The sequence below is a fragment of the Quercus suber genome, unplaced genomic scaffold, assembly GCF_002906115.3.
Source record: "Quercus suber isolate HL8 unplaced genomic scaffold, Cork oak 2.0 scaffold_53, whole genome shotgun sequence".
NCBI lineage: Eukaryota > Viridiplantae > Streptophyta > Magnoliopsida > Fagales > Fagaceae > Quercus > Quercus suber.
Window position 1 is genome coordinate 339,155 of NW_027069518.1, and position 26,330 is coordinate 365,484.

General features: G+C 33.5%; 1 protein-coding gene across 1 annotated transcript; it reads left to right on the top strand.

The window, feature by feature from the left end:
- Positions 1-1,980: 1,980 nt before the first annotated feature.
- Positions 1,981-26,062, top strand: LOC111996953 (probable disease resistance RPP8-like protein 2). Its single transcript, XM_065772097.1, has 6 exons — positions 1,981-2,266; positions 2,426-2,651; positions 2,963-3,276; positions 18,421-20,049; positions 20,809-20,886; positions 25,717-26,062. Exons 1-4 carry the CDS (start codon positions 1,981-1,983, stop codon positions 20,040-20,042), a joined length of 2,448 nt encoding a protein of 815 aa, XP_065628169.1. The 3' UTR covers positions 20,043-20,049; positions 20,809-20,886; positions 25,717-26,062.
- The last annotated feature ends 268 nt before the right edge of the window (positions 26,063-26,330 follow it).

Genomic DNA, 26,330 nt, shown 5'->3' on the forward strand with positions numbered 1-26,330 from the left:
TGCATGATGGCTTGTACTTATTGCAAGATTCAAGCCTTTCTCAAGCCACTGCATCTCTTTCGGAGTTCCTTTCCAAGTAGAATTTCAAGTCTTTCTTTGCTGCTTGCTCCTCTTCTCTTTCTAAAAATGTGTTTTCACTTTGGCATTCAAGGCTTGGGCACCCCTCTGATGTCAAGGTTCATTCTTTGAGCAATGCTTTGCCTTTTCTTAAGAATTGTTGTAATAAACCTTGTACTGTTTGTTCTTTGGCAAAACAAAAGAGAATTCCTTTTCCTTTCAATAATAATAAGTGTGCTCACCCTTTTGATTTTGTTCATATGGATGTTTGGGGTCCTTTTTCTATTTTACATCTGATGGTCGCAAGTATTTTCTTACTATTGTTAATGATGCTTCTAGAGCAACTTGGGTTTTCTTACTAAAAGCTAAATCTGAGGTCAGATCACTTATTGTGTCTTTCTATAACATGATTCTCACTCAATTTGGAACCAAGATTAAATCCATTAGATCTGATAAGGCCTTAGAGTTTGGCTTTCATGACTTTTACAGTTCTAAAGGAATTGTTCATCAATTGAGTTATGCTTACACTCCACAACAAAATTCAGTTATGGAGAGAAAGCATCAACATATACTTGCTACTGCTAGGGCATTATAGATTCAATCCATGGTTCCTCTCTCTTTTTAGGGTGACTGTGTTCCTACTGCAGTCTACTTAATCAATAGACTTCCATCTCCACTTCTTAATCATAAGACACCTTTTGAACTTCTATTTCACAAATCTCCTTCCTATTCACATCTTAGGACTTTTGGTTGCTTGTGTTATGCTACCAATCTCACTCCTCATAAACACAAATTCACTCCTAGAGCCAGAAAGTGTGTTTTTCTAGGCTATCCTTTCAATGTCAAGGGTTATAAACTCTTTGACCTTGATTCTCATACTACCTTTTTGTCTAGGGATGTTGTGTTTTATGAGTCCAATTTTCCCTTTGCCCCAGATAACCCTTATAAGTGTGATAATCTCATTCCTTTACCGATTTTCCCTTCAGCTTCTTCCTCTAATTCTTTTGATTTTCCTTTCTCTACTCCTTCTTCTTCTTTGCCTATTTCTAATGACAACATTGTCCAAATTCATCAAAATTTTGATGAGGACATTCAAGAATTTCCTAATGCTTCTGATGCATCTGATCAGCATTCTATTGTTCTTAAAAGGTCTACCAGACATACTAAACCACCATCTTACCTTGAGACTTATCACTATAATCAAGTCATATCAGCTCCCATTCCAAGGTCCTCCATTCCTATCTCAGGTACTTCCCATCCCCTTCAATCCTATCTGTCTTATGCTAACCTGTCTTCTCCATACAAGTCTTTTTGTTGTGCCATCTCTTCCATCACATAACCTACCTTTTATCACCAAGCTGTTGGTAATCCCAAGTGGCAGGAAGCCATGGATGCTGAGATTTCAGCTTGGAAGCTAATAATACATGGACTGTTACTTCATTGCCACCTAGTAAGAAGCCCATTGGTTGTAAGTGGGTGTATAGAGTGAAGTACAAATCAGATGGTTCTATTGAAAGGTATAAGGCTAGGTTGGTTGCCAAGGGTTTCACCTAAAAGGAAGGGCTAGATTACATTGATACTTTCTCACTTGTTGCTAACATGGTGTCAGTCAAGACTGTGCTTGCTATTGCTGCTATGAAAGGCTGGTTTCTCAGCCAACTTGATGTCAATAATGCATTTCTCCATGGAGATTTGCATGAGGAGGTCTATATGTCACTTCCACCAAGCTTTCACAGCAAAGGGGAGCAATCTCAGGTTCTTCATAGCAAGGGGGAACAGCCTCAATTGGTTTGCAAGCTTAATAATGCATCTAGAATGTGGTTTTCTAAGTTCTCAACTGCCCTAATTGATCTTGGTTTTGTTCAGTCCAAGGCAGATTACTCATTATTCACTTGACAACAAGGTGATTCCTTTATTGTGTTGATGGTTTATGTTGATGATGTTCTGATTGCAAGCAATGATCAAAAGGGAGTTGAGGAGTTTAAGGTCTTATTAGACCAGAAGTTTAAGCTAAAAAATTTAGGGGACTTGAGATATTTTCTTGGTTTGGAGGTAGCTAGAACAGACAAGGGCATTTCCTTGTGTCAAAGGAAATATGCTCTAGAGATTTTGGAGGATGTTGGTCTACTAGGATGCAAACCATCTAAAGTTGCTATGGATCCTACTTTACAACTTAGTAAACATGAAGGTGATATGTTAAATGATCAAAGTCAGTATAGAAGGTTGGTAGGGAGACTGTTACACTTAACTATTACCAGGCCTGATATTACATTTGCAATCTACAAGCTCATTTAGTTTATGGCAAAGCCAAGAAAGCCTCGTTATGCAAATGCACTTAAGGTACTTCATTATCTTAAGAATGAACTAGGGAAAGGAGTATTCTTTTCTGCAAAATCAGAACTGAATTTGCAAGTCAAAGGTTTCAGTGATGCAGACTGGGCATCACGTCCAGACACAAGGAGGTCTGTCACAGGATATTGCATTTTCCCTGGAGATTCATTGATTTCTTGGAAATCAAAGAAGCAAGCTACTGTGTCAAGGTCTTCAGCTGAGGCAGAGTACAGGGCCATGGCTGTAGCAACTTGTGAAATTGTGTAGATTCTTTATTTGCTAAGGGATTTGCAGATTAGGCATGATAGAGAGGCATTGCTATTTTGTGAAAGCCAATCAGCCTTACACATAAGGTCCAATCCAATTTTTCATTAAAGGACCAAGCACATAGAGATTAATTGTCACATTGTAAGGGATAAGGTGTTGGCTAAGGTGATTAAGTTGAATCATGTGAGAACACACTATCAATTAGCAGATTTGTTGACTAAGGCTTTGGGTTATAAACAATTCTTTGAATTGGTATCCAAGATGGGACTGCTTAACATTTACTCTCCCTCAATCTATCTTGAGGCAGAGTGTCAAAAGGATGCATCACCAGCTACTACACCAGTGCAGTTCAGCTTGCCACAAGTGCAGCAACTAGTGCATTAGGTGATGCAGCATCAGCTGCCACAGTAGTGCTGCCTAGCATGCCACACAGTGCAGCATCCCGTGCATCAGAGTTGCCCAAACAAGCACTTAACCAAGGAAGACAAGTAAATCAGTTACTAGCTGATGTAGGAACAAATGAAACTCAGATTGAAGCTTCAAGTAGAAATCTAGAGATCTTACCTTGTGTTCCAGAGTTGAAGAAATTGAAGAAATGTGCAATTTCATCTAAACGACAATGTAGCTTATCTGATATTTGTACAGAAATGGTGTGTAGCTTTGTTTGTTAGTTTGTTTAGTTTAGTCAGGCACATGTAATAGTTTGTTAAGTTTGTTGAGTCTTGTTCACATGTGCATCTATTTGTTAAGTTAGTTATAGAACAGAGTCCTTATATATATTTGTACAGCTATTGATTTAATAAATGAGATCATAATTTTCAACTTTCATCAAAGTCAATTTTCTCATAACGATGATCTAAATAAATTAGTGGAGTTTTTGCTAAAAGTAGGGAAAGGAAATAGAGTTGCTTCCATATATGGTATGGGTGGTCTAGGAAAGACCACTCTTGCTAAGATTAGGGGTGTCAATTCGGGTTAACGTGTAAGGTTCATGTCGAGTCGAGGTAAGGGTATTCAACTAAATGGCTTAACCCTAACTCGACCTATTTAATAATTGTGTCATGATCCTTCAACCCTAACCCAGCCTATTAATAAGGCGGGTTGACCTGACTCAACCCATTTGACACGCTTAATAAAGGAGTCGTATTGGGTTGATATGAATGTAATACAAACCATTTCAACCTGCATAATATTAAATATAACATCCATCTAAAAATAATTTAGAGTTTGTAGGGTTTAGAGATCTAGGGTTTGTAAAGTTTCAACTTCCAATTATATCCCTTGTAAGTTTTTGTAATTACTCACTTTTCTTTTTAAGTTTAAAATATATGTTAGATATAAAAGGTATTTAACAAATCTAAAGTAAAATAAATATTTATTTGTTATACGAGTTAAACAGGTTGTGTTAAGTGAGTCATTTCGGGTTGACACAAATAAATTAGCGTGTCAAACGTGTCTATTGCGGGTTATGCAAGTTGACCCGCTTATGACATGTTTTTTATCGTGTCGCTTTCGGGTCGACCGATTTATGACCCAAACCCATTAAGACCCAACCCTAACCCGGAAAAACTCGTGTCGAGTTCGTGTCATGTTCATGGGTTGGGTCAAACATTGACACCCCTAGCTAAGTTGGTTTATAATTACCACAAAATCAAGCAACACTTTGACTATCATGCTTGGGTATATATCTCACAACAATGTCAAAGAAGACGACGTGTTTGGGAAAAAATTTTGTTTGGCCAAAGGGATGAACGTCAAAAGTTGATGGGTACAGAGATCATTGAGAAACTTCATCAAGTTCAACGTGAGAATAAGTGTTTGGTCATTTTGGATGATATTTGGAAAATTGAGAATTGGAATAGTTTACAAGATGCCTTCCTAGAGAAGGGTACTGATAGCAAATTATTACTTACATTTTTTTGATAAACCAAATTATTACTTACCTCTTGTAATAAACAAGTGTCTTTGCACATAGACCCCAGAAGTTTCCTTCGTGAATTGCAGTGTCTAAATGAAGAAAGGTGTTGGGAATTGCTTGACAAGATAGCAATATCTTGGAGACAAGGCACAATTAATGTCTAATCCTGCTTTACTCTAATAATTTTTTCTTTTTTGGTAATTAATTTGAATAGATTTTTTTAAAATAAATTAATTAATTAACCAAAGTGAAGAGTAGATGAAATTTTAATGAAACTGAAGATGTTAAAAACATAAAACATACTTGTAGGGACTCAATTTGGATTGGACCCAGAGTATGACTGGGTTTTCAGCCCAACATGCCCAAACAATAAATTTGTAGAAAGTGGATTGAAGGTTTAGGCGCTGGCCGTCGTTCACCAAGCATGAACTCTCTTCTTTATTAAAAAATTACTTAGAACTTTTTTACAACTGAGGGGATGCTCCTCGGCCCGTGGCCGAGGAGCCCTTTTTCTTCTCCCTTCTTTCCCCCCCCCCCCCTTTATCTTACTTTACTAGCTTTTCTTATATAGTCTTCATCGTCCTATCTCGTTCTTTCATCTGTTGATCATCCGTTCGCTTTTCTTCTGACCGCCCGTCATATCAGAGGCCTTATCAACACTTAAGTGGTTTACACTGATCAATGTCGCCCTGCTAAGAGGTTGCATCCCCATTAATGTGGCCAGGGGGGTTAGGTGAATGCATTAAGTGTGGAGGTGACAGCTTGCTCTGGGCTTGTCCCTTCCCAAAATTATCCTTAGTATGCCGAGGATGAAGAGGTCCTCGGCATGGGTCAAAAAAGAGTCTCTCCCCAATTTAGCCTTGGATGGTCATCCTTCCTCGGCGCGGGCCTTAGGCCTACTACACAATGGGCTGAGGCTATCAGGCCCGCGGGCCCCACAATACTAATCACTAACCTGTATAATGCATGAAATATTTTTAAATCAAATTTTAACATTTCTAAATTTAATTTCGCTAATTTCAGCTATAGGAAAGCCGAATTATTCTACATATTTGGTAACAGATTCCTTTAAAGATGTATTTTAAAGAAATATCACATATTATTTTAATTGTCAACAGAAAATTTTTATAAAAATAAGATACACTTGTTTGTGCTTTGGGTATACATGGAGATAAGTATATGGACAAAGTTTAGCTACAAAACCAGTTGTAGCCTAAGACTACAAATTGCTTTAATAAAATGACATGTGTAAAAAAATAATATGTGCATTGTACATGATTACTTAAGTAAACTCAACCCAACTAACCCTAGTTAACTACACCACCCATTAAAAAAATAAAAACTAAAAAACCAAAACAACCAAAACGTAATCTCTCTCGCTCTCTCTCAACAAAGAAACCCAGACATTGGGTCAACTATTAGAGATAAGCTGCTGAGGAGCTCCAAAATCAACGAAGAAACCCAGCTCCCATCGGTCCCAAACCCTCCTGTCTCCATCGACGGCCGGCCATCCCAAACCCTTTGTCTCCACCGCTGGCCAACCTCAAATCCAATACTGTCTCCACCGTCGGCCCACCACCTCAAATCTTGTACTGTCTCCATCGCCGGCCCACAACCTCAAATCCAGTAAGCTCAAGTTCCTTTTCCCCTCCATCATTCCTAAAGTTACTAGAGCAACTTCTCCCTTTAGCCACTCCTTTCTGTACCCTCTCATTCTTAACCCTTGTTCCTTCCCCAAAATTTTGGGCTTCACCTGTCAATTTCAAATCATCTTCAAGTCTATCATGTTCTTTGGAAGAACCTTGCTGGTACCCTGACGAAGTAGGAACTATATCAGAATCAAGGATCTCAACTGCCGTAGAGCTTGATGAACCACTAACAGAAAATGAAGCTCCTAGACTACTTTGGGTTGGCCGGCCGACAGTGGAGATAGGAGGCTATGGGTGATTGGTTGGAGCTGGGTTTTGGGTTACATTTTACAGAGAGAGAAGTCCCTGAGAGAGAGAGATCATACGTATAGACTTTTTTTAGGGTTTTTAGTTTTTATTTTATTTTTTATTTTTTTAATAGGTGGTGTAGTTAACTAGGTTAGTTGGGTTAAGTTTACTTAATTAATCATGTGCAATACACATTCTATTTTTTACACATGTCATTTTATTAGAGCAGTTTGTAACCTTAGGCTACAACTGATTTTGTAGCTGGCATTCATTTAACATGTATACTAGGGTGTGCATAAGTCAGTTTGGAGTTTTTTTTCACTCTAACCCAAAACTTTTTGGGTTGAAAATTCTTGACCCAACCCAACTTATCATATACGTAGAAAACAACCCAACCCAACCCAAGCCAAAGATCAGGTTAGGTTGGTGGATTAGGCTTAAATGTTTTATACCTTGTAATTAAAACTTGGGGTTTTCATCAACTATTTAAGTCCATTTTTTCAACTCATTATTACAATTCAAATAATATGTCTAAATTATATTTCAGATTTTCAATACTAATTCTTAAATTAATATAAAGCAAAATGAAATTCTATAACTGGGTTAATTGAATTAATTAACTGAGGTCAGTCTATAACCCAATACTAGTTTTTTATTTTTTTTAAACATTTTTTGTTGTTGTTGATAGATGATTGCATTTTAATGTTTTAAGAAAAAATGATTTTGTGTATTTATAATTTGTTAATACTATATGGATGCCTATTTTGAGTTAGTTTTTTTTTTTTTTTTTTTTTTTTAAACACTTATACTCCGGCCTCCTCTAACTTAAAATTCTGGGTCTGTTCCTGTTTTACAATACACTTTATATCACATCATGTTAAAAATTTACCATTTAACACCTAGTACTATGATAAAATGTGATTAACTTTCAGTGTATAAATTTGAGTCTTGTACATACATAGAGTAGAGAGTCTTCAATCAATCATTCTATCATAAGGTAAAACTTGAAGCAAAATATTAATAGAATATCAAAATGGGCTATGGATTGATGTTCAATCACACAACTATTGTCTTTCAGTTATTACTCTAAATTTAGCTGAAAATAATCTCAGCACATTGTCAAAACAAAAGCCTTAACTCTTAATACTACTTTGATTCCAGTACTACTACATTTAAAACAAAATGTAAAAAACCTTTCCTAGAAAAAATATTGATGTAGAAAAAAACAAGGCAAAAGAATGAGGAATCAACATTCTTAATCTTATTTTAAAATCAACAATTAAATGGGAAGCAAGAATAATAATAATAATAATTTTTTTTAATTTTCCGTTGAAATTGTGAATTCTTAAGATAAAAAAACTCAAAAATACAGTGGGCCTAGAGCCCATTGGACCAGTACACTAATATATTTTAATTTTAATTTTAATATCCAAACAGGCTTTTGAGATTTAAGATACTGTTTCTTCTTTAGTTCTTTACCTCTTTTTTTTTTTTTTTTTTTTTTTTAATTACAAGCATAAGCAAAGAATATATATTATACTAGTCACAAACCCATGCTACGCACAAAAACCTACCTATTTATGTAGTAGACTAAAATAATTTTTATAAAATCCTAACTTGATTATGAAACTACAGTATCAAATAAATTATTTCAAATATTTCAAAAAAAAAAAAAACCCAAAAAATATCGATGTTAAAACTTTCCAAAGGACAAAAAATTAAAGAGTCAAAATAGTCAAAACCTACAAATTATAGAAATAATGTAAAAAAAATGTGACTGCCGTGTTACTTTTAAAAGAAATAATTCATCACTATAGTCGTGGAAATCTATCAAATAGTTTCAATATTGCAAAATAATATCTCAAAAATTCATATGTTAAGACTTCTAAAATGCCACCATCGCATATCATTAGTGTGGTAGTCACTTCACAAGTATTAATGCTTGTGGAGTGTGGGGGGCAAGGGTTGGGGTTCAAGTCTCCAGGGGAGAGCTTTACACACATATACACTTAGATTAAGCTAGAGTAGAAATTATATCTTGTATCAAAAAATACTTTTGAAATGCCAAAAAATATTAAAGAATTAGAAATTCATTATTTAGAAATTATTGAAACAAAACAAAATGTATATATAACTACATAATAGAGAAATATAAGAAAAAGATGGGTTACCTTAAAAAAAAATAATCCATGGCTATAACTGTAGAAATTTTCCCAACAATTTCAAATATTACAAAAAAAATGAACCCAAAAATACATATGTTAAAACTTCCAAAAGGCAAAAAGAGTTAAGAATCAAAAGATTCAGAACCTACAAATTATAGAAACAAAACAAAAAAATATGTCACTATATTGTTATAAATCCAACCAAAAATAGAAGTTTGATAGATCTAAAAGCACCCACAACTAACATTGGATAGCACATGATCAAAAAACTTAAATTTGTAAACAATCTTAAAACCAAAGCAATAAAAATTGAAATTGCATATAGTCTTTTTAGCCATAAACACCAATGAACTACAAAGATTCATCATATGATAGATCTAAAAACACCCAAAACTAATATTGGATAGCACATGATCAAAATGTTAAATTTGTAAGCAAATCCTAAACCCAAAGCAATACAAATTGAAACTAAATTTAGTCTTATTAACACTTACGAACTAAAAAGATTTGTTCTTTCTTAATTGTTTCCTGATCTTACATGAAGTTAGCTCTGGAGAAGTTCATCATGTTGGGATCGTGAGCCATGAATTGGTTCATCAATTGTTGCTTTTGGATCTCATCTTCTCCACAAATAGTTTTTGGTTTACATGTTTGTATTTTGGGTTTTAGGTCTTCTACCCAAGTAGTTCTTAAATAGAAGTGAGTAGAGAAGGGGGGAGAGTGTTATTGCATTTGGCTAGAAGTCTAACTTGCATTAGTTTTTTTTTTTTCCATTAATTAATTATAATATTTATTTAATATAGGACTAAATTAATGAGAATAACTAAGAAAATTATCTTATTTTTGTAGTGATATTTTATATTTTAATACTGGGATTTAAAAAAAAAAAAAAAAATCCACAGCACAAGTCTAACTTGCGTTAGGGGTTTTTTTTTTTTTTTTTCAATAATTAATTATAATATTTATTTAATATGGGACTAAATTAATGAGAATAGCTAAGAAAATTATCTTATTTTTTGTAGTGATATTTTATATTTTAATACCAGGATTTAAAATAAATAAAAAAAATCCATAGCACTCATTTTGTATGGCCAAATCTATTGTATTTTAGTTTAAATTCTCTGCACTTGTAATTGTGGGAATCTTCTGCATATATTCATTTGGGTAAAGTCTTTTCCTACATTGAATTAAATTGGATTGTACATAAATAAGTGTTTACCCAATTGAATTAATTTTTTAATATTTATTTAAGTAATTCTGATGTGTAAAATTGTGGAGATAAATTATTAATGTTTGAGTTTGAGTTTAAGTTGGACTTGTTAGAGAGTGTTAAATATATTATTAGCAACGATGTGTTATGCCATGTTGTATATGGTAGAGTGGATGCGGAAGGGAAAGTATAGAATAGGAACATCAAGAACATGAGGGATACGTGGTTCAGCCTTGTCGGCCTACATCCACGGAGGAATCCCTAAAGGGTTACATCTTTATTGTATAAGAGTGTAGTACAAAACCTGTGTTACAATTAACCCTAACATGAGTATATATGGGCGACTAAACCCTATACTACTAGTAGAAGCAAGAGTGGGCTTGGGCCTATTACATTGGGCTAATATGTCTTATAAATCTCTAACACCCTCCCTCAAACTCAAGACGGAAGCTCGATGAAGACTTGAGGCTAGATAAGCATGAGAAGATTCCTTGAAGATACCTTGAAGAATGCCTTTGAAGAAACCACAATGAAGAATATGCCAATTTACCAATTTCGGGGCTTCAAATGAAGAATCGGAATCCAAAATTGGAATTTACGCGAAAAACTAAGCAAGATAGGCATTTTCGAAAACTTTGACTTTTGATCAAATGTCAATGCAAAAGTCAAAGTCAACGAATCCAAGGTCAAATTCAACGGATACATGGTCCAGGACGGTTCCGGGTTTCTGGGTTGGGTCAAGGATCGGTTGTATAGACTATGATGTCATCATATGACATGGCACTGACAAGGATTAGGGCTGATGTGGACGTGCTTGCGTGGCTAATGACGTCATCGAATGACGTCAGATGACATCGTCAATGGTTCTTCGATGTGTGGCAGCTGCGTGACGGCATCCACCGGCGCGTGGAGGAGAACCAGAAACATGGCGGCACGTGTAGGCGCGTGTGAGAGAGATAAACGAAGGAATCCATGTTAAATATATTATTAGTAACGATGTATTATGCCATGTTGTATATGGTAAAGTGGATGCGGAAGGAAAAAGCATATAATAAGGACATCAAGAACACAAGGATTACATGGTTCAGCCTTGTCGGCCTACATCCACAGAGAAATCCTTTAAGGATTACATCTTTATTATGTAAGAGTGTAGTACAATAACCTGTGTTACAAGTATATATAGGCAACTAAACCCTAAACTACTAGTACAAGCAGGAGTGGGCTTGAGCCTATTACATTGGGTTAATATGTCTTATATCTCTCTAACAGAGAGATAGAGTTTCACTCGTTATTAAGTTTGGATTAAACAAAAATAATTTTGTTTAAAAAAATGATAATGATGAGTTTGAGTTTAAGTTGGACTTGTTAGAGAGATAGAATTTCACTGCTTGTTAAGTTTGGACTAAACAAAAATAATTTTATTTAAATATATTGTGTTGACTTGGAAAATTGAGAGAGTTTCAGAGGCTTTGGTTTTATATAAGTTTGGATTAAACAAAAATAATTTTATTTAAATATATTGTGCTGATATGGAAAATTGTGAGAGTTTCAGAGGTTTCGATTTTATATATATACTAGTATTATGCCCATACGATACACGGCTTAATAAAAACAAATAAATATTTTACTTTTAAGTTATATAATAAATTCATATTGTGTGAAACGAAAGTATTATGAAATGCAAATATATATATATATATATAAAAGTAAAAACTTATTAAAAGAGTACAATAAATATGTTTGTTTTCAGAGTGCATTAGATGATTTTTTTTTTTTTTTGTATATTATTTTTTTGTCAATATCATGAATGGCGTCACCTAAATTAGATTTTTTTTAATAAAGTTTATATTAATGTTAATACATATTAGCTATCATTTGATACTTTATCCACCAAAAAAAAAAAAAAAAAACCCAACAATTAATGTTTAAATTAGGCTAAAAGTAAAATTGTTACTTTATAAAAAAATTTGATACAATACTAATTGTTATTTTATCCAAATAAGTCGATAAGAACAAATAGAATTAAAGTCTTACTTAAACTTAAACTTGTTTGTTAAATGGATTAGATGAAGAATTTGGATTGTAATCAAATTAAGATTTTTATCAACTTAGAGATTATAGGAGAAGAAAAATTATATATTTATTTTTTAAATCTAAAAATCTAAAAAAAAAAAATCTACAATTTGGTGAAGCCACGTGGCACATTCATGGCATCTAAGCCCAACTTTTATTATATTACTTTATAAAAAAATTTTTAAAAAATTGATACAATACTTATTGTTATTTTATCCAAATAAGTCGATAAGAACAAATAGAATTAAAGTCTTACTTAAACTTAAACTTGTTTGTTAAATGGATTAGATGAAGAATTTGGATTGTAATTAAATTAAAATTAAATAAGAATTAGATGGATTAGAAGAAGAATTTGGATTGTAATCAAATTAAAATTAAATAAGGATTAGATGAATTATATGAAGAATTTGGATTGTAATCAAATTAAGATTTTTATCAACTTAGAGATTATAGGAGAAGAAAAATTATATATATTTTTTAAATCTAAAAATCTAAAAAAAAAAAAAAAATTCTGCAATTTGGTAAAGCCATGTGGCACAACCACAGCGTCTAAGCCCAACTTTTATTATATAGTATATGATATAGATAACTTAAATATCTCCATTTTTTTTAGCTAGTGTTTGAGTCGTAACACAATTAATTGCTCTTTTATCATATAAGGAATGGGAGTGATTCAGTATATGTACAAAATGTACTTCAATTAAGAATTCTAAAACTTTTTAAACTAAAATACCTGCTAAGAAAACTCTGTACCTACTTAGTGACATACTTTGTAATTGATTTTGATAAAAACTCGGTGACATACTTGGTATTTGATCTTCAATACTTGGTATTTGACGTACTTGGTGACATTAATGTTCGAGCTTGAAAATCTTAGCATTACCTTGTGATGAATTTTCAAACCTCTTTACTTTGATTGGTTTAAACTTGTTTTGAATTGATTCCAACAATTCAAATGATAAACAACTCATAAATTAAATTTATAAACTTGAATGTAAATAGTAATACAAATAGGTTAAAGGCACAAAGGAAAGTAAAGTTTAAAAAAATATATATATATATATGAGAAAGATTGCAGATTCGATATGCATTCTTTTTTTTTATTCATCATCCAAAGACACGCGCAAAAGACAAAGGATGCACGATAATGAGTATTTAAGGTATCACAACCACTAAACATATTGGGTATACATGTGTTACATTGATAAATGATGAGAAGAATGAGTAGTTAATATAACATAATTGAGTACATACCTATTGGGTTTAGGCCTTTTGGGTTAAAGTGTGTCTCTATATGTTATGTTAACTACTCAAGGAAGCTCTCTCCAAGGTTTTTGCAGTTGGAGCGGGGAAAAGTGGTCTTAGAGTCCATAGGGGTGTGGGGCAAAGGTGGTAAGGTTATCAAGTTCCATTTTGCAGTTGGAGCAGGAACGAGGTGTTTGTACTTAAAGCCCTTTTGCAAATGGAGTAGAGCGAGTCCTTTTCGCAGTTGGAGTGGGGCAGTTAAATTGCACCAAGCAAGCCCATAAAGCCTACACAAATGATCTTAGAAAAAGCCCAACAAAGTAGTATTATTGCCAATGGTGCTAGACAACGGTGAAGTGTGAGGTTCTCATGGAGGATAAAAAATGTGCGGGGTTGACATGTGGAGGCCCATGGATGATGCACTAGAGAAGGAAAAAGCCCATTAGACAAGGAGGAGTGAGTGGGACTTGTTCATGGCCTATGAAAAGGTCTTGAAGCCCACTAAGAGGCAGAGACTCACACGTGAAGGGGAGATTGTTGGGTATACACATGTGAGTAAAGTCCCATATTGAATAATGATGAAAAGAATAAGTAGTTAATATAACATAATTGAATACATACCCATTGGGTTTAGGCCTTTTAGGTTGACAAGTGTCTCTATATGTTATATTAATTACTCAAGAAAGCTCTCCAAGGATTTTATTTTCCCAACAAAACAAACAAGAGAGAAATGTATAGAGCAGAAAGAGGAAAGAGATGCTCAAGCGAGAAGTGTTTAGAGACTTTAGACTTTACCATTTGACACAAATATATAAATTTTTTATTGGACCGACTCCAAAATTTTATTTATTCCTTTCGCATCACAGCCATCTACTGTTTTTTTCTTCAAATTGCTTTCAATTTAAAATTTATAAGCTACCCAGTTTCCTCATTCCCCTGTGCTTTTCCTTTTGAGGATAAATCCCTCCATCTTCTGCTTCTTTCATATCTTTTACTTGTCCTCCTATCCATAAAGAGAAATAATGGCTAAGGTTGTTGTTTCGAGCGTGGTGAAAAGCATTGGTGACTTGCTCATAGAAGAAGCAAAATTCCTGTCTGAGGTGATGCATAAAATTGAGCTGCTAAAAACTGAGCTCAAAATAATGCAAAGCTTGTTAAAGGATGGAGATGCAAGGCAGCATGAATAGAGACAATAAGGCAGTGGGTTACTGAAATAAGAGAGCTTGTTTATGATACAAAAGATATCGTTGGGACCTATGCCCTCAAAGTTGCATCCAAAGGTGGAGGAGGCATAAAGAAGGTACTTAAGAGGTTTGCTTATATCTTGGATGAAGGATCAAAAGTCCACAAGGTTGGGTCAAAGATTTCAGATATCATGACTGTTAGAGATATATTAGACATATTAGCCCAATATAATAGGCCCAAGCCCACTCCTACTTGTACTAGTTGACTTTGACCAACATGTGTGACTTCAAATGGTGATGTGCACATGAGAATCTTCTTTGCTTGCTAGAGATGTTTGTTTGATGCCAAGAATGAAGTTCGGCTATAATACCATGTTAAAATAGATTATTAGCAGTGTGATATGTTATACCATATTATATATGCTAAAGTGGATGCAAAAGGGAAAGCATAGAATAGGAGCATTGATAATACGAGGGTTATGTGGTTTAGCTTTGTCGACCTACATCTGTGGAGGAATCTCTTAAAGGCTACATCTTTATTATGTAAGAGTGTAGTACAATAATGTGTGTTACAATGAACCCTAACATGAGTATATATAGGCGACTAAACCCTAGATTACCAGTACAAGTAGGAGTGGGCTTAGGCCTATTACATTGGGCTAATATGTCTAATATATCTCTAACAATGATGAAAATTTCAAATTTGAAAACTAGTTTATGAGACTATGGCATAAGAGATACAATAATAGAAGGTGGTGGACGGAATTCTCGAAATGAGAGGCAACAAGAGCAAAGGCAAACTAATTCTCATCTTGAACATGACCCTATTGTGTTTGATGATGATCTAAATAAACTAGTGGAGTTTTTGCTGAAGGAAGGGGAAGGCAATATAGTTGCTTCCATATGTGGCATGGGTGGCCTAGGAAAGGCCACTATTGCCAAGATGGTTTTATAACCACCACAAAATCAAGCAACATTTTGATTGCCGCACTTGGTCATATATCTCACAATAATGTCAAAAATAGATGTGTTTGGGAAGAAATTCTGATCAAGGTTCTCTCTCCAACTAAAGAGGAAAGAGATCAAATTCAAAAGTTGACAGATGCAGAGATTGTTGAGAAACTTCGTGAAGTTCAACTCCAGAAAAAGTGTTTGGTGATTCTAGATGATATTTTGTATATTGAGACTTGGAACAGTCCACACGCTGCCTTCCCATTGAAGAATATTGGCAGTAAAATTTTGCTTACCTCTCGTAATAAAGAAGTCTCTTTACATGTAGATACCAAAGGTTTTCTTTATGAATTGCAATGTCTAAATAAGGAAAGGGGTAGCCTAGTAGGGAATTGCTTGAGAAGATAGCAATCACTTGGAGAAAAGGTACAATTTTATAAATAATATCTAATCCTACCTTATTCCACTAATTTTCTCTTTTCTTAATTAATTTGGAGAATATTTTCTTTTATTTTATTTCTTAATTAATTTGAATGAAACACAATCTATTAATAAAAATAATTTAAAAGTAAAATAAATAAAAACTTGCAAATAATAAATTTTTAATTGTAAGATATTAGAGGTAAAGATCAATTTTAAAATATAAATATATGCCTCTGTATGTCTATGTGTACGTGCACACCTATGTATCTAGTATTGAAAATTCACACTTAATATTTTAAAATAAACTTTAATTAAAAATTTAAAACAATATTTAATTAAAATAAGATAATTTTGGAAACGTGCCTTTAAGCAAAGGGCATGTTTGTACAAAATATTTTTAATATTTTTATAAAAAAACATTTTCAATATTAATTTAACAAAGTTTGGTTAATCAGATGTTAGGGGGGGAGGGGGAATTTTTTTTCTTTTTTTTTTTTCCTTCAAGTTTGGGATGAAATGTCATTTTCCTAAACCTTAAGGGAATGAAGTGTAATTACCTATCATTTTTATTTGGTGCATGTGAATGGAGACACTTAATCCTCAAATTTAAAGCAAATGTTACCTGTAGATTTTTTTTTTTTTTTTAATTGTATTTCCATTTTCTTTCGGTATGTTTAACTAGTATTTGATGACACAAAAATATAAAAATTCAATATGAATAATAAAATATAGAGAAATATCAAATATTTGTCTAAAATTTTGTAAGTGTACGTAGATGTTGTTTATGAAATTTTATCTTATTAAAAATTATGGTCCAAAAAATACTTTTAACAATAGTACTGTGGGGCCCGTGGGCTTGATAACCTCAGCCCATCGTGTAGTAGGCCCAAGGCCCACGCCGAGGAAGGATGACCATCTGAGGCTAAATCAGGGAGAGACTCTTTTTTAGATCCATGCCGAGGACCTCTTCATCCTCGGCATACTAAGGATAATTTTGGGAAGGGACAAGTCCAGAGTAAGCTGTCACCTCCACACTTAATGCATTCACCTAACCCCTCTGGCCGCATTAATGGGGATGTAACCCCTTAGCAGGGCGACGTTGATCAGGGTGAACCACTTGAGTGCTGATAAGGCCTCTGATGGGACGGACAGTCAGAAGAAAGGCAAATGGATGATCAACAGATGGAAGAAGAAGATAGGACGATGAAGACTATATAAGAGGGGTGAGTAAAGTAAGAAAAGGGGGGGGGGGGGGGGGGGGGGAGCTCGGCCACGGGCCGAGGAGGATCCCTCAGCTGTAAATGGGTCTTAGTCTCCTTCAATAAAAAGGGAATTCATGCCTAGTGAAGGCCGGCGAGCACTTAAACTTTCGATCCACTCTCTAAAAATTCATTGTTCTGAGTTCGTTGGGCCTTGGGCACCCATATTTTTTTGGGTTACAAAAACGTTCCCTACAAGTACCAAAAAAGGAATTAATATAGTTGGCCATATACATAAACAAATATACAAAATAATATATTAGCTAATGAAGAATTTATACTTATAATTTGAAAATATCTTCTTTCATATTAAAAAGTTTTTGTACTTGAAGAATTAATAAACATATTATTAATTTATGTTTGTTTATACGTCATTATTTTTATTTACCTTTAAAAAGTGATGAAAGTATATTTGAAAGTTGTTTAAACATTAAATTTCTTTAGATTTTATTTTTAGTCAATTTTATTAATATTTTTAAATTTATTTCATTTTTTTATTTCAATTAATTATTAAATTACTTATGATATCATCATGGTTCAACCTCTAATCAAACTTCGGTCTAACCTTTAAACGTTGTGCCTATCTTTTTTTGGGTTCTTTGAACGGTTCAATTTTTAAAATATTGGTATTTGATGACACAAAAATAGACAATTCAATATGAATAATAAAATATATAGAAATATCTCTCTAAAATTTTGGACCAAGTGTATGTAAATGTTCATTATATAATTTTATCTTTTTCAATATCATTTGATCCAAAAGTGTGTGTGTGTGTATATATATATACACACACATGCATATATATATATATATATAGAGAGAGAGAGAGAGAGAGAGAGAGAGAGGTGCAAGTTAATCTACAAGCTTTAATTTGAATCTTTTATGTATATTAATATATACACTCAATTCTGAATTTTAATTTCTTATGATAACTGTGAAGAATTAAGTGATTGATAGAAGGAATTTATTTGGATTAGAAGACCATTATCTATTTTAAAATGAGAGAGAAGGGGGATTCTATTTTGTTTTGCGGGGTTTTCAATATTACTATAGATATATAAAAGGGGAAAGTTTTGTGGGAAAAGTTAGCTCTATATTACTGTCAAAATTGCTAGATGGTCAAACTTGAATCTCACGTCTACACCAACTAATGATAATTCTAGAAACTAACACTCATACCAGTTACTAGTTAGTACGAGAAAATTGAATAATTCAAAAGTTGGTCAAAGAATGAAAAATTATAGTGTCTGTTAATAAATATTATGTTATTTGTAAACTTTCAAGTCTTAAAATATAATTGTTTGATGTTATTATTGTAGTTTTTTTTGCTGTGGTTGTGGTTGTGGTTGACATTGTTCAAGAAGAAATGATATTATTTTGTTTGTTGTTGGCTTTGCAGACTGCTTGACCAATGCTAATATTGAAAGTTTAGGAGAGAAAATGATTAAATATTGTGGAGGTTTACCATTGGCCATCACTATACTTGGAGGCCTTTTAGCGACAAAGCAGAGACAGGATGAGTGGGAGGATGTGCTTAAACATATTGAATCATATATTTTTAAAGAAGATGACTTACGAGTCAATAATGTGTTAGGTTTAAGTTATAATGATTTACCTTACCACTTGAAACCATGTTTTCTATATTTAGGCCATTTTCCAGAAGATTTTGAGATACTAACAGATGAATTAATTCAAATGTGGATGGGAGAAGGTTTTATTCAGCTTAGAGAAGATAGTGAGGATACAATGGAGTATGAGGGAGAGCAATATTTGAGGGAGCTAAAGCAAAGGTACATGGTTCAGGTGGGGGAAATTAGCAAGCTTGGAAGGATCGAAACTTATCGAATCCATGATCTTATGAGAGAATTTTGCATTTCAAAAGCCCAACAAGAAAATTTTCTCCAAATCACCAAGGAAAATATTCACTTCATAGAAGGAAGTCAATGGCATATTGGTAAAATTAGAAGACTTGCTATCACTTTGGAATCAAATGATAATTACTTCAAAGGAATTAAATTCAGTGAATATCCTTACCTCAGGTCTCTTCACTACTTTGTGCCTCCTAAAGAATTTTATTTCAAGAAATCCAAGTTGCTTAGAGTCTTAAATCTGAAAAATTACGGAGAAAACTTTCCTAAAGACATTGGATGTTTCATCCATTTGAGATTTTTATCTTTGAAAAATAGCAAGATATCTAAGGTGCCATCATCCCTTGGCAATTTGAGGTGCTTGCAGACACTTGATTTACGGCTTAAGTATTACAAAGTGAGAGTGCCAAATGTTTTTAAGGAGATGGAACAGTTGAGGCATCTTTACCTACCCTCCTTTTATTGGGTAAGTGAGAAATTAGAATTGGGTAATCTTTGTTATTTGCAAACATTGCTGAGTGTTGGGCTCAAAACCATCAAAATGCCCACAAGTGTGCGATTAAATCTTCGGATTCTTGGCCTCGGAGATCATGACTATCGTCCGTTTCTTGGCGTGAAGACTGGTGAAGTAGTGCCCCATGTAATACAAGTACTATCAATCTTTCCACATGTATATACGCTAGTTATAGACAGCGGTATTAAGAAACTTCCAGAAACTCGCCTGTTCCCTCCAAATCTTGCTGAGTTGGGATTAGTACTTACTAAACTTGAAGAAGACCCAATGCCAACCTTAGAGAAGTTGCCCAATTTAAAAATCCTCCGCCTCTTTGCTAATTCTTTCGTAGGGAAGGATATGGTTTGTTCTGAAGGAGGATTTCCTTTGCTTCAGTATCTTATCCTTTGTGGCTTGTACTCCTTAGAGGAGTGGAGGGTGGAGGAAAGAGCCATGCCCAGTCTCTACCATTTGACAATTGATAGCTGCTATTACTTGAAGACTATTCCAGATGGATTGAGGTTCCTCACAACCCTCCAGGTATTGGAGATCAAAAGCATGCCAAAGTCATTCAAAGATAGGCTTAACGAAGGAGGACTGGATTCTGACAAAGTCAAACATGTGCCTTCCCTTGTATTTAAAAACTGTGACAGAGAATGATAATCAGGTACAGTAATGAATTCTTGCATATTTGATAAATTTTAGGGCGCTTCTTTTCTTCTAAATCTCTCTCCAATTAATTCAAAATTTCCCCCATAATATCAAGCACAGTATTTCCGTAATGTAAGGGTATTTCTTCTTTTGATTAGACTGAAGCTCTTATCTATTTTTTTCACTTATTTATTAGGTTTTGAACCCACAACGCTATCTAATCATTATATTAGAAGCAAATTCTTTTCTGCTTCATCTTGTGGTGGACTCTTAATTTTTGCCTCTGTTATCAATAAATTAAGCAATGAGTTTTATTTGACAGTGTTTCTTTTAATTTCTGCAGCATAAATATATTGGTTGACGGCACAAACATAATTCTAAATGTTGCTTTAATGAGTTTTGTATACTGCATATTCATTTTAATTCGTTTTTGATGTTTTGGAGCAAAAGTTTCTACTCTGCTTCAACTAATGAAAAATCAACAAAATATTTTCACTGCTTTGCAACTTTGTATGAGTTTGTGACAGTTTGGGGTCTTAACTACTTTTGTTTTTTGGGTCCTACTTTTTCTTTTCATTTCAACAGCATGACTATATTGGTTTTCTAAATATAGTTCTAAATCTTACATGGCTATAGCATATTTCATTTTAATTCGTTTTTTGAGCTTTATCATTTTAGTTTGTGTTTTTTTTTTTTTTTTTTTTTTGGCAGGTGAAATCATCCATGGTGCAAAAAATTTTAGTTTGTGTTTTTTTTTTTTTTTTTTTTTTGGCAGGTGAAATCATCCATGGTGCAAAAGTTTCTACTCATGAAAAATCAACAAAAGATTTTCGCTACTTTGCAACTTGTATGGGTTGGTATCAGTTATACAATTTGAAGAATTTGATTGCACAGACTCATTAAACATATTCTCTAATGCCTGTGTATAGTTCTGTAAAGAATTGTTTGTTTGTTTTATTATTGCTTTGCCATTATTGCACCCTTTGTTCGTGTATCCTGTTGAATATAAGAAGCCAATGTCTCATTGGAGGAGAAAAATAATTCTTCATTTAATTTGGGATTCATATATTTCATTAAGCTATGTTTATCTCACGGCAGTTTAGATGCATATTGTTTATAATGAAGCTAGTTCAGTCTGTCCTTTTGTTAATAATTTAAATAGTTCTAGTTGAATAGAGTGTTAGGTGAATATGAATTGTGAAATTCTTCTTGCAAACAAGAAGCCCAGAGTTGAGGGTCATCTAGGTAATAATAGTGTGCTTAGTATTAGTTTGTATGCAAGATGTGTAATAAGGATATTATAGTGTGCAACTTGCTAAATATTTCATCAATCATGTTCCATCTTTCTTCACTCAAGAAAAATGTACTAGCTAGCCCTGTTTCATTCTCATATGTTGCGCTCTGATTGTGGACCATGTACTGAGCAAAGATGCTCAATATGTGTAGTCTTTCTAGTGACCTTTACATTATAAGCTTAAGACCACAAACTAGTTAAAATTAAAGAAACGATAGAAAAAGTAAAAACTGAACTTTTTATCTAGATGATAAAAGCTTGCCAATTTGAGGAGTATCCTTTACCAGGAAATATTGCTAGTCTTAATCTTTATGCACTGTCTTACTGCCAGAATCATTTAGGTCGCTTCAATGTGTCCAATAAGCTAATTTTACCAGCCATCACCAACCAAGGAAATCTGTATATAGGATTTTCCATGCTAGCTAGTCAGACATACTAGATCCTCAATTCACAGAATTCTGCATCTTCATCAAATTGAGAAGACATGAGAGTTCAAATTGGCAAACATTCAACTTATGATGAACTTATGCAGCTTAAGAATTGTTTGCTTGTCATTTTTTTTAACATTCATTTACTGAGAGAGCAAGTATCATTATAACAACCAATGAAGATGATTATAAGTTCTTTTGGTTAATTAACACATTCACAGAGGAAAATCAAAAAAATTCAATGACATGGTTCATCTATAGTTGCTTGATATTGAAGATTCATCTATAATTTTCTTTAAAATGCTTGATTGTTATCATTCATACTTCAACTAGAACATCGAACAACTTGTATTTATCTTTTTAAAATATAGGACATGCTTTTAGTTACTTACTCTAATTAAAACAGGTTATTCTACATAATGTTTTCCTGAAAATACTTGATATAATTTTGCACCTAAAGTTGAGATAAAGGCAAGACATATGCTTTTGATTACTTGTTGTTACCTGGAATATCTTCTTTTGCCACATGTCAGTTGGATAGCTTACTCATGGATGGCTTTCTGCTGAAAGGAATTCTCATTTCCATGTACTGAAAGCATTGCTTCAATTTCACTAGTTGCGATTATCCCAAAATTTTAAGCTATTAGGAAATGGTGAATTTAGTCATTCAACCATAATTTTAACAATTGGTTAAAAAGACGAGGTCTTTATACTACTATGATTAGTGGGGAATCATAGCCATTGCATATGTATGACAGTTTTTTGAATTTTTTCTGTTGAGAGTAGTATCAATTGATTATTTATATTTTCCATGTCTCAGGTTACCTATAATTGATGTTTAAGACAAGCCTTGAATTGATAACCATATGGAAGTTCAATTTCTTTCCAAACATTTTAGAGCTAATTGATGTTTTAGACAAGCCTTGAGATTAAAGATGAAGATAAAGCTAGGTGGTCTGCTACTAGATCAGGCTGCTACCCTTCTGCAGCCACCGGCAATGAACTTAGAGCTAAGGAAGATGAGGTGGAATGGTGGAGAATGTTGTGGTTTAGCCTAGCTATCCCATGGCTGCCTTTACAGGTTGGTTGGGAATCAAAAACAAACTGACAGCTAGAGAAATATTAGCTCCATGGGGCTATACTAGGGGTTGCTTGTGTGTGTTTTGAAGAGACTTTATAGCCATCCAAACCGCTATCTAAACCGCCACTCAAAATTGAGAGAGAGAGAGAGAGAGCTTTTGTCAAGAGATGAGAGAGTGAAGAGACAGGGAGAGAGGAGATATTTTTCATTAAAATAATATATTTTCCTTTACCTTTAAGCTATAGTAATTCGTATATATAAGCATTCACTGTTCATGATTGCTAAAACTTTTTAGCTATGCCTACCTGGATAAAGCTCATGTTGGGCTTGTTTGGTTGTAAAATAGCAATTTGGGGGGTTTTACACCGCCCAATGCTAATGCTCTAAAGATTTGTTTGTTTGGCGATGGTACTCTATGTTGTACTAATTTGTTGGGTGGCTTATTTGCATTGTAGTGTATTTTTTTTAGTGTTGCTTTCTTGTTCCACTTTTATGGCTGCGCTATGATTGCACACTTTGTTCATGTATTCTGTTGAATTAAGGAACATCTATTTCTTTTAGATTTTTTATTCCATAATTGGAACTCTATAAATTCAACATCATACATAATCAGAGTAATAACTAAGAAGGAATTTGGTTGTCTTAACAAGAACTTAATTCATTCTAGTTGAATAGAGTGTTGGGTGAATATCAGCTGCAAAATGCTTCTTGTAAACTAGAAGATGAGGTTCTCATACTATTGTGATTAGTGGGGAATCATAGCCATTGCATATGTCAGATATTTTTTTGAAAATTTTCTGTTGAGAGCAGTATCAAATGATTATTTATGTTTTCCATTTCTTAGTATACCCATAATTAATGCTTTAGGCAAGCCTTGAGTTGATAATTATATGAGAGTTTTATTTCTATGCAAACATTTTTAGTGTTTATAACTTGGATAGGTTAGCATAGTTTCACTCTGACCTTAAGGATTGTAGAACTTTCTATGCCTCCATTGGCAATGAGAGGTGTGCAAGATTTTACCTCATGATAGGTATTTTTGTACTATAAAGAAGCCACAAGATTTGTACATGGGGTTGCAGAGCTGTCCTAAAACTTAGAAGTGAGGTTAGGGGGTTCATAAAATTTGATGTTGGGGATGGTAGAAGATTTTCGTATGACATGATAATAGGATCCTTTTCATGAAGTATAGCTTTAGGATTATGCATGGTGCCACAACTAAATATGAGGTAAAGGTGGATTCTGTTTTGAAGACCAAAATAAAGGTTTCAAAACCTGCAAGGTTTAAAGAATTGATCACCATACAATGCTAGTTGTGTTTGGTTGAGCTTAAAGATGATAAAGGTAGGTGGTAACTAGATCAGGCTGGCTGCTCTTGTGTAGCCATATGCAGTGAACATAAAACTAAGGCAGATGAGGTGGGATGGTAGAGACTGTGGTAATTTAACCTTGCTATCTCCTGGTTGCCTTTATTGGTTGATTAGGAATCAAAAACAAACTGACAACTAGAGAAAGATTATCTCAGTGGAGCTATACTCTTGTGTGAGTTTTGAGAGTAGAGATAATCTTTTCTTAGAATGTTATTTTGCCAAGAGAATTTGGGACATTGTCATTAGGCACTAGTAAGTTTCAGAGGCCAAGTGCAGCTGGCATGATCAAATGAGCTAGGGTATTACCAAGGGAGAAGCCTAAGATCATCTATTTTTAAGCTTGCCAATTGGGTCACTGTGTATTATATTTGGTCTCGGAAAAATGTCATTATACATAATGGGTCAGTGTGGCCAAGAGCAGAATTTGAGAAGAACCTAGAAGGATGTTAGAGGAATATAAGATTCCTAAACCAAATTCCAAATATCATTTTTGAACAACATTCTCTGCTATGGGATAAATTCTTTTGTTATTTAAAATATTTGTGTGTATTACTTATGTTCAGGAGTTGTTTTGTTTCGGTGTAAAAATTTCTATAATTTGCTCTTACCTGAGTTTCTGTTTTGTTAATTTGTAAGAATCTAGTCTTTTGAGATGAGTTTTGGGATTTAATAACCTCTGTTCTCTTCTTTAGCCTATGTTTCACTGTCCCCAGTTTTTGTAGTTTGCCTAGCGTTATCTTGTTTGTTCTCTATTAATAATATCCTTTACTAATTCATCCACAAAAAAAAACAAGATTAACTGCATTATTTAGTCATTCTTAATATAACATTTTTTCATTAGAAATATACATTCTCAAATTCTTGAAATTGTAGGAGCAGTCATGCTTGCTATTAATTTCCTGTGTAGTGTTAACTATTGTGTTCTTCTATCTTCTTCTACTCCTATCATATTGAGCAACAAAAAACCTGTCAGTACTCCTTGCTCCTAGACTTCTATTGGTTGCCTCTATGGCCCTCATGGTTGTTTGTGTTTGTTCATTTATCTTTTTCATATTTCCGTAAACCACAAGGCATAAGACTCAAAGTAGATTGAATTTCAGTTTTTTATTTTTAAAAATAATATTGAAAGAAAAAAGAACTTCACCGCTGTCATACACAAGGAGTAAAAACTAAATTGCAATTTATACACTTATTTATTAGGTTCTAAACCCACAACCTACCTATCCATTATATTACAAGAGAATTCTTTTCCACTTCATCTTGTGGTGGTCTCTTAATTTTTACCATTTTTATTAACATTTTCTTCTTTCTTTTTCTCCCCTTTTTTGGGGTCTTTTTTTTTTTTTTTGGGTCCTACTTTCTTTTCATTCCTATAGCATAAACATATTGTTATATGGTGTAAATATAGTTCTAAATGTTACTTTAATGAGTTCATGTCTACAATATATTTCATTTTAATTCGTTTTTTTATGTTTTTGGGATTAATTATTCACCTTTGGTTTTTTTGCAGTTGAAATCATCCATGGTCTACAACTAGTACGGGTTGGTGTCTGTTGTACAATTTGAAGAATATGATTTCACAGACTCATTAAACATATTCTAATGCCTATGGGTAGTGATGTAAAGAATTGTTTGTTTGGTGATGGTACTCTTTGTTGTGATATTTTCTTACGTGTTTTGTTTGCATTTGTACTGTATTTGTTTGTGTTGCTTTCTTGTTCTGCTTTTCTGCTCTGCTATGATTGCATTCTTTGTTCGTGTATTCTGTTGAATAAAAGAAACCAATGTATCATTGGAGAAAAATAATTCTTCGTTTAATGTGGGATTCCTCATATTTCTTCAAATTATGTTTATCTCATTGCATTTTAGATGTATTTTGTAACTAGTGTTGCTAGTTCAATCTGTCCTTGTGTTAAGCTGTAGAACTTTATCTTATTGAGTTGGGAATATCAATTAGCATGGATGGAAATTGCTGTTTTTTCCGTATCAATATGGTAACTAAAACCTAGTTATGTGCAATTGTGAAATCAGCAATTATGCAGACAAATTATGTTAGATGGAGCTTTATTCCTTTTAGATTTTATGCCATAATCAGAAAACTAAATTAAACATCATATAAAATCA

Excerpts from the sequence above, each read along its gene's own strand:
- LOC111996953 (XM_065772097.1), top strand. The coding sequence starts at position 1,981 with ATGGTTTATGTTGATGATGTTCTGATTGCAAGCAATGATCAAAAGGGA. Across the intron at positions 2,652-2,962 it reads GTAGCAACTTGTGAAATTGT|AGTGTCAAAAGGATGCATCA; the intron begins GTAGATTCTTTA and ends ATCTTGAGGCAG. Across the intron at positions 3,277-18,420 it reads AATTTCATCTAAACGACAAT|ACTGCTTGACCAATGCTAAT; the intron begins GTAGCTTATCTG and ends TTGGCTTTGCAG.